Raw genomic sequence first — 16700 nt, forward strand, 5'->3', positions numbered from 1 at the left:
CCTTCTGAATCGCATCAGCAATAAAATCTTTTATATTCACAGGGATATCATGTACATTAGATGTTGAAGGATCAACAGGCATTGTACTAGTACTGATGGATACATTCTCTGCAAGTAAAAGCTTATCACGACAACTGTTACATACTACAGCTGGAGATATAATCTCCGCTAATTTAAAACAGATACACTTATCTTTGGTAGAACTGTTATCAGGCAGCAGGGTTCCAACAGTGGTTTCTGAGACAGGATCAGATTGAGACATCTTGCAAATGTAAGAGAAAAAACAACATATAAAGCAAAATTATCAATTTCCCTATATGGCAGTTTCAGGAATGGAAAAAAAATGAAAACAGCATAGCCCTCTGAGCATAGAAAAATGCAAGAGGCATATAGGAAGTGGGGATTAAATAATCAAATTATTTGGCGCCAAGAATGACGGGCAACGCAAAATGAAATTTTTTGGCGCAAACATCCGGAAATGACGCAACTCGCACCATAGCAGATGCAACCTTGTGCAAGGAAACCTGGCGTCAACTAAGACGCCGGAAATGACGAATTTGTGTCACCGAACGCCAAAAAAATTCTCGCCCCAAGAATGACGCAATAAATATCAGCATTTTGCAGCCTCGCGAGCATAATTTGCCCGTGAAATTAATGAAAATAGTCAATTTTTTAAGAAAAGACTATACCCCAGGTAAGAAAAAACACTTCCTAAATATGTTTTCCCAATTTTGAAACTGATAGTTTGCAAAATAGTTTGCAAAAGGAAATATACATAAACCTGACTCATGGCAAATATAAATACATATGTATGTACAATACATATATTTAGAACTTTACATTAATACATAAAGTGCCAAACCATAGATGAGTGTGTCTAGGCCAAAATAAACTTTCATGATTCAGACAGAGCATGTAATTTTAAACAATTTTCTAATTTACTTTTATCACCAATTTTGCTTTGTTCTCTTGGTATTCTTAGTTGAAAGCTTAACCTAGGAGGTTTATATGCTAATTTCTTAGACCTTGAAGACCACCTCTTTTCAAACGCATTTTAACAGTTTTTCGCCACTAGAGGGTGTTAGTTCACGTATTTCATATAGATAACACTGTGCTCTTGCACGTGAAGTTATCTGGGAGCAGGCACTGATTGGCTAAACTGCAAGTCTGTCAAAAGAACTGAAATAAAGGTGCAGTTTGCAGAGGTTTAGATACAAGCTAATCACAGAGGTTAAAAGTATATTATTATAACTGTGTTGGTTATGCAAAACTGGGGAATGGGTAATAAAGGGATTATAAGAGCAACAGCCATTGTATCTGCAGGTAGAAACAATAAGAGGGGGCCATATCTATTGTGGTAAATAGAGAATCAAAAAATAGCTGTTTATCACAGGGGATGGTAACATATGCAAAGAGTACAAAGTCTCTGTCACTTTGAGATCCTGCCACCTCACAGGAATACATGGAACATTTGAGGGTCCAGGAGAACCTTTGGAAAGATGACAGTTGACATGGTTGGTCAAAAGTAGTGACATTTGGCCAATAAGCTAATCATAGCTTATTGAGTAATCTGTGTTTGAAAAAAATCATTTATATGGAGGTCACAAACGCATGTCAGACACCAGTCGTCTAGTAAAGGAATGGAAGGAGCAACATTCTGACAAAAAAATTTTTGGAAACATAGGAAGATCATAGTAAATAGAGATATTTTACAAATCACTGAAGAGTGCTGCCAACATAAATTGGGCTACTTTCAAAGTATCAGTAAAAAAGATTTCAAAGAGAAAGGACCCTTCAGGAACTATCCGGGTAACCAACAGAATTGAAGTAATTCAACAAGTGTCCATCTTGAGTATTAAGTGTGCAAAAGACTTTATTTGCATTTCCCTGCTAAAACTGTAAATGAGGACTTTTAAAATTGTTTAATTGAAAGATTTTATGCATAAGTCACCAAATAATCATTGAACAGAAATGTATACAGGTTGTCAAAAAATAAAGATGTATACATCAGATACAGTAGTATACATGTTGTCAAGTTATTAAGAATAGTGCCATATATACTTTTTACTGTATCAGAACATTTAGCAATCCCTAATGGTAAGTCACATTATCAACAGGACTCAGTAAGATATCCAATAGGATCATGCCCATTATGTACCTTAGTAATATTGCAAAAGGATTCTTCATACTACGTTCAGGTACACAAAATAGAGCATCAGTAAGTTGTAGAAACAATGGACAATAAAACACAATGACTTGCATGAAAAACCAGGATGAATTTCTATAGGATATATTTTCCACTGCTTAGAAAGTAAGCTCAAAGGTGTAGAGAAGTGGGATTATAAGGGGATTATCTTAATAGCAGTATAGCGCGAAAGGGGGGGGGGGGACTACGATTATAAGGCTAGAAGAAAATGCCTGCAATATCAATTAAGGGGGTGGGTTACTAGGATAAAATTTCCAAAGTTTACTGCATAAACCAGTACCGGGGTGGGTGAATCCAATGTTAGGCCATAATGACCGCTAGCTATCTAGTTAAAGCCAATTGGACTTATGACAGAGTAGTGTTCCAGTATCTGTGGGATATAATAAAGGTTGGTAACCCTAGGGAGAGAAAATTAGTAGTACTCCTTGCCATGCTCAAATCCTTAATAAAGAGGGTAACATAAGCACTAGGTGTTTTCAACATATGGTATGTCCACTAGATAAATAAACTATCGTAAGAGAAATAAGGAGTAGCGTGCTGTATGTATCATATATGGAGAATCATATTTTGGAAAAACATAGCTAGCGATAGGTCTAAGGATAAATTCTATATTGTATATTACAACCCTATTAAGTTCTTTGGAGAATCCCCCATAACACTATCAGGCTTCGACATGGCTGTGCAGAATAGCACAGTGGAAGTAGCTCTCTGATCATAAATTAACATTAGGGGCAAGCTGGTTTATATCTGTATTCTAGGTTATCCACTCTTACGATTTAAACATATCTGTATAAAAATATAGGGCCCAAAAGCAGGCCCACCTTAAAAAGCAAGCAGGCCTTTCTCTCTCCCAGGCTCACTGTAGGCTACGGGTTCTTGAAACCCAACGGCGGGCCTCGGACCCCACGTTACATGCATTAGAAATTAAAGAGATTAAGCGATACATTTGCCATTTGGAATTCACTAGGACTCAATCCAACCTTTTTAGATTGAAACAACTTATGTATTCTAAAGGCAATAAAGCTGACTCCCTACTTGCTAATAAAATTAGGCAACATACGGGCGCATCCCGCATCCACGAGATCAAACAGGGCACTCAATCTTTCAGACTCCCCTGCCTAATTGGCCAACAGTTTAATAAGTTTTATTCCGAACTTTATAACATTAAAGACCAAATGGCGCTTTGACAGGCTCCCTCGGAAACTATAGGCCCATTCCTACAATCTTTGAAGCTCCCCAACTTAGAAAAAGCCCATATTAAGAGCATCAATACCCCGATCTCAAGCCAGGAGATTAAACAAGTCATTAAAAAGCTGAAGTCCCTCAAAGCCCCTGGGCCAGACGCTTTACTGCCATTTTCTATAAGACTTACTTGAATGAGATTGTTCCTATCCTCACCAGTTTTTTAACCTGGCAATGGACAAGGGGAAATTTGGTAGCGAATTCCTTGAGGCCTCCATTGTCACGATTCCCAAACCTAATAAAGACCCAGCACTCTGTGCTAGTTACCGCCCCATCTCGCTCATAAATACTGACGTCAAAATATACTCCAAAATTCTAGCAAATAGGTTAGCAAAACTCCTTCCTACCCTTATTAACACTGACCAAGTCGGTTTTATCCCGGGGAGAGAGGGTCCTGATAACACCCGGAGACTCCACAACTTTCTCCTTGAGGCTAAGAGGCTCAATAAGCCACTGGCGGTGCTCTCCTTAGACACTGAAAAAGCGTTCGACCGTGTCTGCTGGGAGTACCTGTGGAGGGTCCTGGAGGCTTTGCGGTTTCCTGCGCAGGTGGTCCGGGCGGTGCAGGCTCTATACTCCACTCCGGCGGCCTCAGTTAGGGGGCTGGGGTTTGACTCTGCTCCTTTCTTCATCACCAACGGCACTAGACAAGGTTGCCCTCTCTCCCCTATGCTTTTCGCACTGGCCATGGAACCCTTGGCCGCTGCCATTAGAGCAGATAGTGAAATCTCAGGAATCACTCTCCATGGTACGGTCCATAAGGTGGCTATGTTCGCCGAAGATACCACATTATTCTTCTCCAAACCCCTGAGGGAGGTTCTAAGACTTTTATCCCTGCTTGAGATGTTTAGCGCCCTTTCGTACTACAAGCTAAATCAGTCTAAATCAGAATTATTTACATTTGGGTTCTCTGAGGATGTCTCTAAAAGTCTTTGTGAAAAACACAAATTTATTCCTAGCAATAAGTTTATTTCCCATCTTGGGGTTAAATTGTCCAACTCACACCCTCAAATAATTGACGATAATTTTAAACCTCTCCTGGCCGAACTGCGGGCCCTGAATACTAGGTGGAACTTTAAATGCGTCTCCTGGTTGGGCCACATTGCAGCCCTGAAGACGAGCTACCTCCCTAGGTTGACATACGCTTTGCGTTGTCTCCTGATCAGGGTGCCTAGAACTCTCCTCATCCAGTTCCAGAGCGCCTGTAATAAATATATCTGGCAAGTAAACCCCCTAGAGTCTCCCATAAAATCCTACAATACCCTAGAATGTGCGGGGGCGTGGCTTCCCCATCTATCTTTAGGTATGCTGATACAGCCATGCTCACACACATCTCTCAGTGGGGAGTTAAAGCTTCCGAAAGTAAATGGAGGGCGCTTGAACAGGCCTCCTTGCCGCACAGTCTTACTCTGAGGGACCTAGTTTGGACACCACCTCACTGTAGGAGAAACCTAGAAGTGGCTAATCTGTTAATACGAGAATGCTTGGCAGCCTTGGACCGCCTGCGACATTGCCCCCAGGTGGCTCCCCACCCGTCTCCAATAACTTCTATCGCTGGCCTCCTGTCTGGCTTACCGGACTCACAACTGAACTCATGGTCTAGACTGGGTTTTACGAGTGTGGCGGACCTTTGGTCTGTGTCACCTCAAGTAACATTTATTCCTTACAATCAACTTGATATCTCCTCATCTACTCCATCATACATGAAATTTGAATATACGAGAGTTACTAGCTTTCTGTCCGGCTGGGGATTCAAGCCTTTCCCTTCCCGGCAACTTACGGTATGGGAAACCAGGTGGCAGCAAGGGCTCAGGCTAGGTAAACCTCTATCTTTGCACTACACTTTCATGGAAGGTGCGATACCTGCTGATAAAGCCCAACACATTCAAAAATGGCAGCGGAGGTTAGATTTCTCAGCTACTGTTGAGGAGTGGCATCGTACACTCTTAACTACAAAAAAAAACCTCCACAGCATCACCATATATGAAACTTACATAAAGCTACTCTCACATATTGGTACTATGTCCTGGCTCGACTTGCTGAAATCTTTCCCAGGGCCTCCCTAGCATGTTGGAGAGATTGCTCACATACAGGTGACATAACTCACATTTGGTGGAGCTGCCCTAAGCTCAGGCCCATTTGGAATAAATGCTTCGCAACGCTTGCTAACTTAGGTATTAGCCTTCCCTGAACTCCTGAGACGGCCTTATTTCACCTAGGCACATGCAAACTGCCCAAACACTATGGTACCCTAAGTATTTACCTATTCTCTGTGGACAAACTAAATATAGCGAGATCTTGGAAAAGATCTCTCCCCCCCGGCCTGATCGGACATTGTATTAACAATGGCTTACATATACTTCATGGAGAAAAACATTTATTATACGTCAGGTAGATCTGATTTTTTTTAACTAACTTGGTCCGACTGGAAGAGTAGGTTCGGCACTTCTTGGCTCCCCAGCTTTGAGACCTAGGATAAACTACCTCCTGGATTTTTTTTTTTTGCTAGAGCTTCCTGCCCCACCCCCGATAAGCCTGGTCTGACTGTTTCCCCATGAGGGCCCTTCCTAATACTTCCCTTGCCCACCCCTCCCCCCCCCCTTTTGCCTTCACCCAACATTGCCTCATCCCTCAAAGAGATATTGGCAACTTTTCTTTATGAGAGTTTTCGTCAATTTTGTATTGTCTTCTTCAATATTCCAGTGTATTTGAATTTGTCGTATGATTTTCTCGTACTGCCGTTGTATCTATTGATTATTTGAAAAAACAATAAAAAAATTTTAAAAAATAAATAAATATAGGGCCATTATATAAATTAGGATGACCACCTCATTGAGGAATTATTAAGGTGTGTCTATACTTTGTCCCTCTAAGGAATAGTCTGTGCTGACCTACAACTGTATGATCAACACTACAGAAATGTAGCTATATGGGTTTCACAGAAGATAATGCATATTTAAGATAATCCAGTGTTCTATCGTAGGGGTATGGGACCTATACCCCACGACCAAAGACAGAGTTTTCGCCTTTTTAGCTTATACAAGCCTATAACTGTCATAGTAATATGCATTGACCCATAGAGGTTCTGTGGTCCTTGATATCAAAAAGTATAGCCAGGCATAGCGCGCATTAGCGATACCTACACATTGTAATAAACATTGCTTAAAAATATTAGCTGTAGAGATAAGTCACTCCCTGACAGATAGGAATGCAGCTCATTGTAACTGTTCTTTACGCATAGGGTATTCATCTAACAGCACTGGATATAGTAAATAATGTAACAAACTAGTTGCTAATCTAACATGTTTAAAAGGTGTTGAACATGCACCAAAATAATGTTGGACCTCAGTAAGTGTTAAAGTATCCGGCTCAGGGAAGCAGCTTCACCTGACTAATGGGCATACATATCAACAGAGGTGTACTGTAAATACACTAGCATAATAATTATAAACTTTCAACATAAAAACGAGGTTGTTCTGGTGGATACTATATAAATAGAAAAATCTTATTGTTCTGTAAACATTAGAACTGCACACAATTACTAACTATTGCCCAGGGTGAGAGTCTAAACCGAATATCGTCAGAGTCACATTACATGTAAGGGTGTCGCTGTTTATATCACAAAGTGACTAGTTCATAATCTGATTCTCACATTTCTATGGCCAGGAGAGACAATGAGCAAACCAGATAACCGAAAACCAACTCGCCTTAGCAAAGGATTCCATAGGTTTAAGCTTATGAAATGTTATATCAAGCCATATGTTATTTCAGATAACTCACGGCAAGGTTTCGAGTTACGATAACAGCATTAAAACGGTGTTAACCATTATAATAAGTATAGCTTTCATAGGGGTTATATGGGCTTATTTATAGTGTGTGGATCAAGACTGCAATCAGATACTAAGGTAGACTTCCCTCTAAGCAGCTGTGTAGAGCGGGCAGTATGAAAAAAATGACACCGTCAAATGCTTTATGTAGGGAACTAGGAGGAACAAGTTGCAAAAATTCACACATAGCAATATTAAAATACCAGATTAGGGAGTATATGAAAATAAGCTCCAAGGTCCGTAGAAGATAAGTTCAAGTACATTGCTGTCACAGGTTCCAGACCTTAGGAGCAAGAGCTATAGAGAGTTCAGTACTTTACTGAGGACTATGGGCTCCAGCTATAATAAATCCGCTGCAGTGACTTGACTTCAGCTCAGCCGATTCCGATTTTGCTAGGGGACTGTGGAGGATCGTCGTGAGACAGTGTAAAGACCTCTCCGGTGAAACTACAAGGTTCCAGAGTAAAGTTAGTCCGCACTCCCCCATTTTGTAGTTGTCCTTCTGTATCTTGGATGTAGGAGGTTGCGTTATGGCATGGATCTGTCCCCTTCGGGCCGTAGCTCCCCTTTGTCACAAGTGTAGAGTTCTCTAATAGGGGTATAAGCCAAGTTGACATGTTGGCTATAAACATGGAACCGAGCCCGGGCGACAAATCTCTGTAGGTTGACGCGGGTGTAGAGGAAAGTTTGGCAGTCTGATCTCCCATCTCATGGTGCACCTCAGTAGCACTGCCTACCACACTGAGTATTATCCCTCCTGGTTGCTGCAGTGTGTCAGCTGTGCTATGGTTGCTGTCTTCCGTAGCCTCATATTCCTCAAGTGTAGTCTGGGGCAAAGTGAAGGCCTCTCTTAGCTCCTAAATAAGGCCACATTGGAATTTATCTAGCATATGTATTAAACTGCCCAGTAAGGTAGCATTCTGTCTCTCCGTAGCTGGCGGCGTCATGGCTCCCGGGCAGTAGTCTTCTGTGAGCTATAGAAAAAAAATAGTGGTTTTCATCCCATAACCACAGAGAACCAGGGTGGGAGGTTAGATTGTGGTAAACGGCATAATGTTCCAAGTAAACAACAGCTGGGCATGTATAGTGTCGTTCACTGAGAGTAGCAGTGTAATGCATTCATAGCCCAAGATCGCTTATCGCCATGCTTCACCATCTAGCTACCGCACCGGCCATCATGCAGAATAGGTATCTATTTCTGTGCTTCTTGCCCCCAAACCGCTCACTTTACTGCTTAAGAATCAAATTAGCAGGAGCATACAAAAATAACTTTATAAGCTGTTCATAATCTTGGCTAGTTTGAGGAAGTTTTTAGGAGCTCAAGACAAACGCATCCTGCCGCCTTGGCTGCTGGCTCCGCCCTCCACATGGATCCTTTTGTTATCAAAACAGATAAACATTTAAAATGTGTGTTACATATATTCATTCTTTAAATTTTACCTGCGAAATTGTTGTCTAGCGATTTCATCCCCGCAGAAAAAACACACTGTACATATTAATGAAGAGCTGTTTTGCAATGCAATTTCTCTCTTTCTGGGCTTGCAGAACAATGTAATCATCTATTAGAAAAATATGTAAATGTTAAATGTGGGATATTTGTCAATGAGTAACAAATTTTATTGAGACAAATTAATTTCAAAATGTAATGGAAAATTTAACAAACACCCCACACACACACACATCGTTTTTGTTCCCTGTTAATTACAATAACAATAATTTAATGTAAAATCACTAAGGGTAACAAACAAGGTTTTATTATCCTATAAATCATACCTCTTGTGAGCGTTCCTTCAACACAAACTTCTCTGGAGAAACACTAAGCATGTTTGAATCATTTTTTACATTGTTGTATATATCTGCAAAACATACTGCTTTAACATAAGCTGCTCGGGATCCAGTATTTCGTATAAGAAAACTAACTTTACTGGTGATACCAGACGAAAATCCATTAACTGTTACTGTGTAGCTATCAGCCAGCTTTTTTACATCTTCTAGAATTATGTTACTTGTTCCGCCATAGCCAGATAGAGGGATCTTAAAGACAAAAAAAATAAAAATAAACAAGCAGAAATAAGACACAAAAAAATGTAAAACTGATAAAAGTGTAATTCATTTCATTGAAAGCATAATTTTAAGTAACATATTGTATAAATAAAATGAGCAATTTCTTTACAACATTTCAATGAAAACATGAAATACAGCATTTTATTTTTACAGTAGAATGTGCCTTTAGTCTCATATCTAGGATATTTATTTACTTTACAACTTACAGAAGAGACCATAAAATAACATCATCTCATACAAAGCTGCAAATTAATTGCATCAGCTACGCTTCCAATGCTAAAACTGTAACAAATATTTGAGCACCTTTAATATCAGTTTTAATAAATAATAATTGATTTAACCAACAGTTGCTACTGATGAATAGCAGATGATATAAAAACATAATGCACAGTGAAATTAAGCAACATAAGCATTAAAGGCCTTTTCAAAATTGTCTATTTGTTAGCAAAGTGTGTATTGTTTTGCAGTCCAGGGACACAACTTCCTTGGTATGGTTCACATCATCACCTTTTGCTGTAGCCAGTTACATATATAAATGAGCTCTTACACTGATCAAGCAGTAACTGTGTAGAATGTTTTAGAGACAGTTCAGAATACGTCAGAAACCCCTCCAGTCACTCAGAATTATATAGAATAATCAGAGATTAAAATAACCACCGTTCATTACACATCTTTGTTTAATATGCTTAATTAAACAATTTATTGGTGACTGAATTTTGAGTTAAAATGTCTCTTTAATGTACAACACAGAACAACAAAGAAGCACTATGAGGTGTGGAAGGTGTGGAACTATAAAGTATATTTTAATTAACAGTTTTTAGCCAGATAAACTTACAGTAAATTTTATGCCTGGCTGTGATGATTTGATTCCAGACTGCTTGATTTCAAGTTTTGCCAACATGCAGCTAACACGTGTAGGAGAAAACATCAAGTGAATACTGGCATCCTCTTTTGGACGAATAGTAACCTCTCTATTTTTGATCAATCGCTCCTCATGCCCAAATGTGCTCTGCAACTAAAAAATACAATTAAAATAATTTAAAATGCTTTGCAACTTTCAAATACTAGTAAATTATACAGCTTGCGACTTCCTGAAGTAAATAAAAACCAGGATGCTTTCCCTTCACATTCTGTCCAGTACCAGTTACGGTCTATGATTCCTCAATGGGAACTGTTGAAAGTTAAAGGGACATTGAACCCAAATTTTTTCTTTCATGATTCAGATAGAGAATACAATTTTAAACAACATTCCAATTTACTTATTTGATCTAATTTGCTTCATTCTTTAGATATCCTTTGCTGAAGAAATAACAGTGCACATGGGTGAGCCAATCACACAATACATGTGAAGCCACTAATCAGAAGCTTCTGAGCCTATCTAGAAATGCTTTTCAGCAAAGGATATCAATAGAACGAAGCAAATTAGATAAAAGAAGTAAATTAGAAAGTTGTTTAACCCTTTGGCTGCTAAGCCATTTCCCACCTGCGTGCTAAGCTGGCTGTAAGCTTTTTGTTGCAGTTCAAGTTTAAACAAACACTTTTAGAAGTAAAGTTTGTGTGAATAAACTATACAAACTATATATTGTTTTTTTTCAGCAGACCCAGCAGATTCAAAATATACCATTATTAATATGGGTATGTATCATCAGATTTAAAAAATAGCACGTAATGTGAAAAAAGTGTATTTTTTTTTACTCCTGACTCAAATAATAGTATGTAATTTTATTTTTCTAAGCTCTATCATCAAAACCTGTGTGGATAAATATTTGTAGTAAGTAACCTGTTTGAAGAGAGCAGAAATTAAGAACATGTCACTGTTTTTTTCTCACTGTTTTATTGCAGGCATGTCAATTTGATAAATTATCAAAAACAGCATCTTAGAATTTACTGTACTGTTTTCAGCAATTAAACAGTTTTAGCCACCTGAGAAATGAAAATGGGGTACACAAAGCACACATTTGCAGAATTTACACCCCTTGGTGCATCAAATGAGGGGCTACAAGTTTTTTTAGCATGAATTTGGGGTGCACAGCAATTAATGGAATACGTTGCATTGCTTAAAAAGCCAAGAGCCATATTCCACTTATTACATTCTCGATTTTTGTGCTAGCAATACATGTAGCCCCTCATTTGATGCGTCAAGGGGTGTACTTTCCAAAAATGTGTACTTTATTTAATGTATCTTAGTTTTCCAGGTTTCCACAGCTGTCTGATTGCAGACATAACACATAAAAGTTAAAAGGCTATCTTTTTATTTTTATTTTAAGATTGCCATGTCTGCAATTAAAAAGCTCTAGCTAATCTGTACCTTGGTTACTTTGAGCTAAATAAAATATTCACAAGATATAATCCATTTGAAGAAAATTTACAGTTTTATACAAGATTTATAGACGATCTCTTAATTATCTGGAAAAGGGATGTCTTAAAGGGACAGTAAACCTTAAAAATAATGTTATATAATTCTGCACATAGTATTAGCCAAATATTATTTAAACGTAATTTCCCCTATTAATTTTTAAAAGAAAGCGCTGTTTCACAGACCCGCTCTCTGCACTTAGTGTTATGGCGCGGTCGGGCCGGGCTGTGACTATACAGCTGGCCCGATGCGCTGAGGAAATATAACAGACCCGCTCAGCAGAGAGCGGGTCTGTGAAACAGCGCTTTCTTTTAAAAATTAATAGGGGAAATTACGTTTAAATAATATTTGGCTAATATAATGTTATATAATTCTGCACTATGTGCAGAATTATATAACATTATTTTTAAGGTTTACTGTCCCTTTAAATATTGACCAGTTTATAGGATATCTGAATGATAAAAACTTTACATATTATAGCTCCCAGACTAAGATTGATTATCTGGATCTGACAATTAAAGGTGACAGAGAGAGAGGGCTGCTAGATACCGAGGTGTATAGGAAGAAAATATCAGGCAATATTATACTAAAGGCCGACTCGAGTCACCCAAATTGTGTAAAGAAAGGAATCCCCAAAGGCCAGTTTAGGCGCCTGATGAGAAATTGTAAAATTGATGAAAATTACCAGGCACAGGCAAATGACCTTAAAGGGACACTCAATCAAAATTAAACTTTCTTTATTCAGATAGAGCATGCCATTTTAAACAGCTTTCCAATTTACTTCCATTAACTAAATGTGCACAGTCTTTTTATATTTAAACTTTTTGAGTCACCAGCTCCTACTGAGCATGTGCAAGAATAAGTGTGTATGCATTTGTAAATGGCTGATGGCGGTCACATGGTACGTGTATGCATTTGTGATTGGCTGATGGCTGTCACATGGTACAGGGGGAGTGGAAAAAAGACATAACTTTAAAAATTGTCAGAAAAAAAAACTACTACTCATTTGAAGTTCAGACTAAGTGCTATTGCATTGTCTTGTTATCTTGCATTCGTTGATTATGCAAATCTACCGTGTTGACTGGTCCTTTAAGGAGAGACTAATTAACAGGGGTTATAAAGAGAAAGAGTTGGTGAAAACTATGGCTGAAGTCCAATCTATGGACAGAATGACATTTAAGAGACAAACAAAAAGAAAAAAGATCAAAAGAACTTGATACTCTTACTTTTTCAACTAAATATAGCAGGCAATATGCCGACATTTGTAATATTATTTAATTTAGTCCATTACTGAAAAATGACCCAAAACTAAAGGATGTCATAGAGAGAGGAATTAGATGTGTTTCTAGAAAAGCAGAAACCATAGAAAATTACCTAAAAAGGAATTTTTCTATCAAACCAATGAGGAATGATAAGATGTGGTTGAGGAAAAAGAACGGTAATTACAGATGTGGTGGTACACCATGTAAATCGTGTGGCTATATCAAGAGGAGTGATACATTTGTCTCCACTGTCACTCAAAAGGAATTCAGCGTGAACCACCACTTAAACTGTAACTCCAGATTTGTAATATATCTAATTACCTGCAAGTTATGTTTCAGTCAGTATACAGGTAGAACAACTCGTATGCTCAAGGACAGGGTGAGAGAGCACCTCTTATCCCTCAAGAGTGACGTACCAAGGACTCCAGTATGCAAACATTTTGCTTTACATAGAAGGAGTGAGGTTTATGACAAACAGGAACTGTATTATATTAATACACTATTTTCCTTCCAAGCTATAGATCATATACCTAATCTTAATACAGGTGGTAATAAAGAACGAGCACTGAACAAAAGTTAGGTATATTGGATTTATACCTTGAGGACAGGTAGTCCTTATGGTATAAATGAAATGTCTGATGTTAAGTTATACATAGGGAACTGATCGAGTCCTCATAAGTCTAGGAATATTTCACTATATATATCTAGCTATGCTAACTATTGGTATATATTATTGTATAAAACATAGGAATTTATACAAAATTGCAGTTTATCTTATAAAGTGAGGGGGAAAATCCACACACTAAGTAATGTATGTTTAAAATTCTTTCTTTCTTTGATGTATCCTGTCATAGTATGTCTAATGACTTAGGGATATAATAGATATTATATGGAGTATTGCAGTATATTCGAAACTGGTACTAGTCGAATTTAGTAAGGTTGTGACCTATGGGGTATCCTCATACCAAATATTAGATATGTAGCACATCATGTAGTATCTACTAATGTACTCCTATTGTATGTTACATACATGTATCTTTCGTCCTACATCTCCACTCCTTCTCTCCATATAATTTTTGGACATTTATGCTTTTTTTCTTTTACGTAACACTAAGTAATAGGTGAGAAAGGTATAGTTATATACATAATATACTATTAATAAGCCTTAGTATTCTTACCTACTTTACATTGTAAAATTATAAGCTTAAATGTGTCTAGGTGTTCTTCTTTGTTGATGACTAAGTATTTGCTATGCAACAATGTTATAATGTACGATTTAGTAAGATCATTACACTCAGTCAGCCAGTATTTATTTTATTTGTACATGTATTCCTTTAAGCATTCTGTAATGTAAATAGAACTGTCGCTTTAAACAGTGTGAAAGAGGTGTGCCTATTAAAGGAAGGTGTGTAGCAGCTGTGATTATCCCTGACGAAGTGCCGTTTAGCGCCAGGAAACACGTTGGATGTTAGCTGTGGAGTGTGGAGTAGTGTGAACCTGTTTTTCATCTTGAATAAATTCTTTGGAACTATTTACCAAGTTTGTCTACAAACTGTTTGTTACCTCATTGTTGGAGTGTTCCTCGTTGATACGGCATTGGAGAAAGCCGTGGAGGTCTACAGCCACTGTTCCTTAACTGCAAAAGCACTGTCAGACGAGGCGGAGTCCGTAGAGATTAGCTGCTATCCCGCAGAGTAGGGTCGGTAACAGTGAGTAACCTGGAGATGTTTCTTCATTACACAAAGTTTGGATACACTCGACACCTTGTTAATGATGTCTTTACTATCTGCAAGCTACTTGCGAAACATGATATTATATCGCACTATACTTGAAGACCAAGGTGTTTTTATTGGTGTGAAATTTCGATTTTTGTTATATACTTGATGCATTGTGTGAAGGAGAACACTCCAGCTGAATTTGTCTACTTTAACACCACATGATACAGTTGTTATTCAGAACCATGGGTGTTATCAGTTTAGGAACTTTGCTTATGATTTGCTTCCCGATTAACTAATACCCGCCAAATAACCTGATCATTATGGTTACCTTTATATGCTAAAAAAAGCTAATGAAATATTGGTGTTATTGCTTTTTTACTATTGGCATTAATAAAGATACCTACATATGCTACGATAACTAATGGAATATTGTTATGGAATCAGCCTTTTCTATACTGGTAAAAGTGAAGGGTAATACTATAAGGGATTAAAACATCACAGGTCGCTAAGAAAAAAGAAAATTTATGCTTACCTGATAAATGTATTTCTTTTTAGACACGATGAGTCCACGGATTTCATCCTTACTTATATATTCACCTCCTGGTCAGCAGGAGGAGGCAAAGAGCACCACAGCAGAGCTGCTATATATAGCTCCTCCCTTCCCTCCCACTCCAGTCATTCGACCGAAGTTTAGGAAGAGAAAGGAAAAGCCAAGGTGCAGAGGTGTCTGAAGTTTACAAAAATAAATAACCTGTCTCAGAGAACAGGGCGGGCCGTGTACTCATCGTGTCTAAAAAGAAATACATTAATCAGTTAAGCATACATTTTCTTTTCTTTTTAAAGACACAATGAGTTCACGGATTTCATCCTTACTTGTGGGATACAATACCAAAGTTAGAGTACACGGATGATAAGGGAGGGACAAGACAGGTAACCTAAACGGAAGGCACCACTGCTTGAAGAACCTTTCTCCCAAAAACAGCCTCACCCGAGACAAAAGTATTTGTAAAATATAGAAAAAGTGTGAAGGGAGGACCAAGTTGCAGCCTTGCAAATCTGTTCCCCAGAAGCTTCATTTTTGAATGCCCATGAGGAAGCAACAGTCCAAGTGGAATGAGCCATAACTCTTTCAGGAGGCTGCTGTCCAGCAGTCTCATATGCAAAACGGATGATACTCTTCAGTCAAAAAGAAAGAGGTAGCCGTAGCTTTCTGACCCTTACGCTTTCCAGAGAAAACGACAAACAAAGAAGACGACTGACGAAAGTCCATAGTCGCTTGAAAATAAAATTTCAAAGCACGGACCACGTCCAAATTGTGCAAAAGACGTTCCTTTTGAGAAGGAGGATTAGGACACAGGAAAGGAACAACAATCTCTTGATTAATGTTCCTGCTTGAAACAACCTTAGGAAGGAACCCTAGGTTAGTACGCAAAACGACCTTATCTGAATGAAAAATAAGGTAAGGAGAATTGTATTGCAATGCCTTAAGTTCCGACACACTTCGAGCTGAAGAAATAACAAGAAATAAAACTTTCCAAGATAACTTAATATCTAAGGAATGCATAGGCTCATTCAGAACCCCTTGAAGAACTTTGAGAACTAAATTCAGACTCCATGGGGGAGTAGTTGGTTTAAACGATAAAAGGATTGAACGTCAGGAACAACCGCCAGATGTTTGTGTAACAAAATGGATAAGGCAGAGATCTGACCCTTTAGGGAACTTGCCGATAAACCCTTCTCCAATCCTTCTTGGAGAAAGGACAAAAAACTGGGAATCCCAACTACTCCATGAGTAGCCCTTGGATTCACACCAATAAAAATATTTACGCCATATCTTATGGTAAATCCTTCTAGTCACAGTTTTACGAGCCTGGATCATGATCTCTATGACCGAATCAGAAAACCCCCGCTTGGAAAGGATTAAGCGGTCAATCTCCAAGCAGTCGGCTTCAGAGAAACTAGATCTGGGTGAAGGAAGGACCCTTGATGAGAAGGTCCATCCTCAACGGAAGTCTCTAAGGTGGT

The 16700-nt window shown here is 38.4% G+C and overlaps 1 protein-coding gene across 1 annotated transcript in view; it reads right to left on the bottom strand.

The window, feature by feature from the left end:
- The window catches only part of LOC128644719 (centrosomal protein of 192 kDa), a 165632-nt gene that overhangs the window by 78625 nt on the left and 70307 nt on the right, over positions 1-16700 (bottom strand). Inside the window, exons 4-6 of the mRNA XM_053697239.1 lie at positions 10175-10354; positions 9049-9309; positions 8716-8834 (exon numbers count right to left, since the gene is read on the bottom strand). Coding sequence (XP_053553214.1) covers positions 8716-8834; positions 9049-9309; positions 10175-10354 — 560 coding nt within the window. The remainder of the gene's footprint in view (positions 1-8715; positions 8835-9048; positions 9310-10174; positions 10355-16700) is intronic.

Source organism: Bombina bombina, unplaced genomic scaffold (assembly GCF_027579735.1).
Source record: "Bombina bombina isolate aBomBom1 unplaced genomic scaffold, aBomBom1.pri scaffold_680, whole genome shotgun sequence".
Taxonomy (NCBI): Eukaryota; Metazoa; Chordata; class Amphibia; order Anura; family Bombinatoridae; genus Bombina; species Bombina bombina.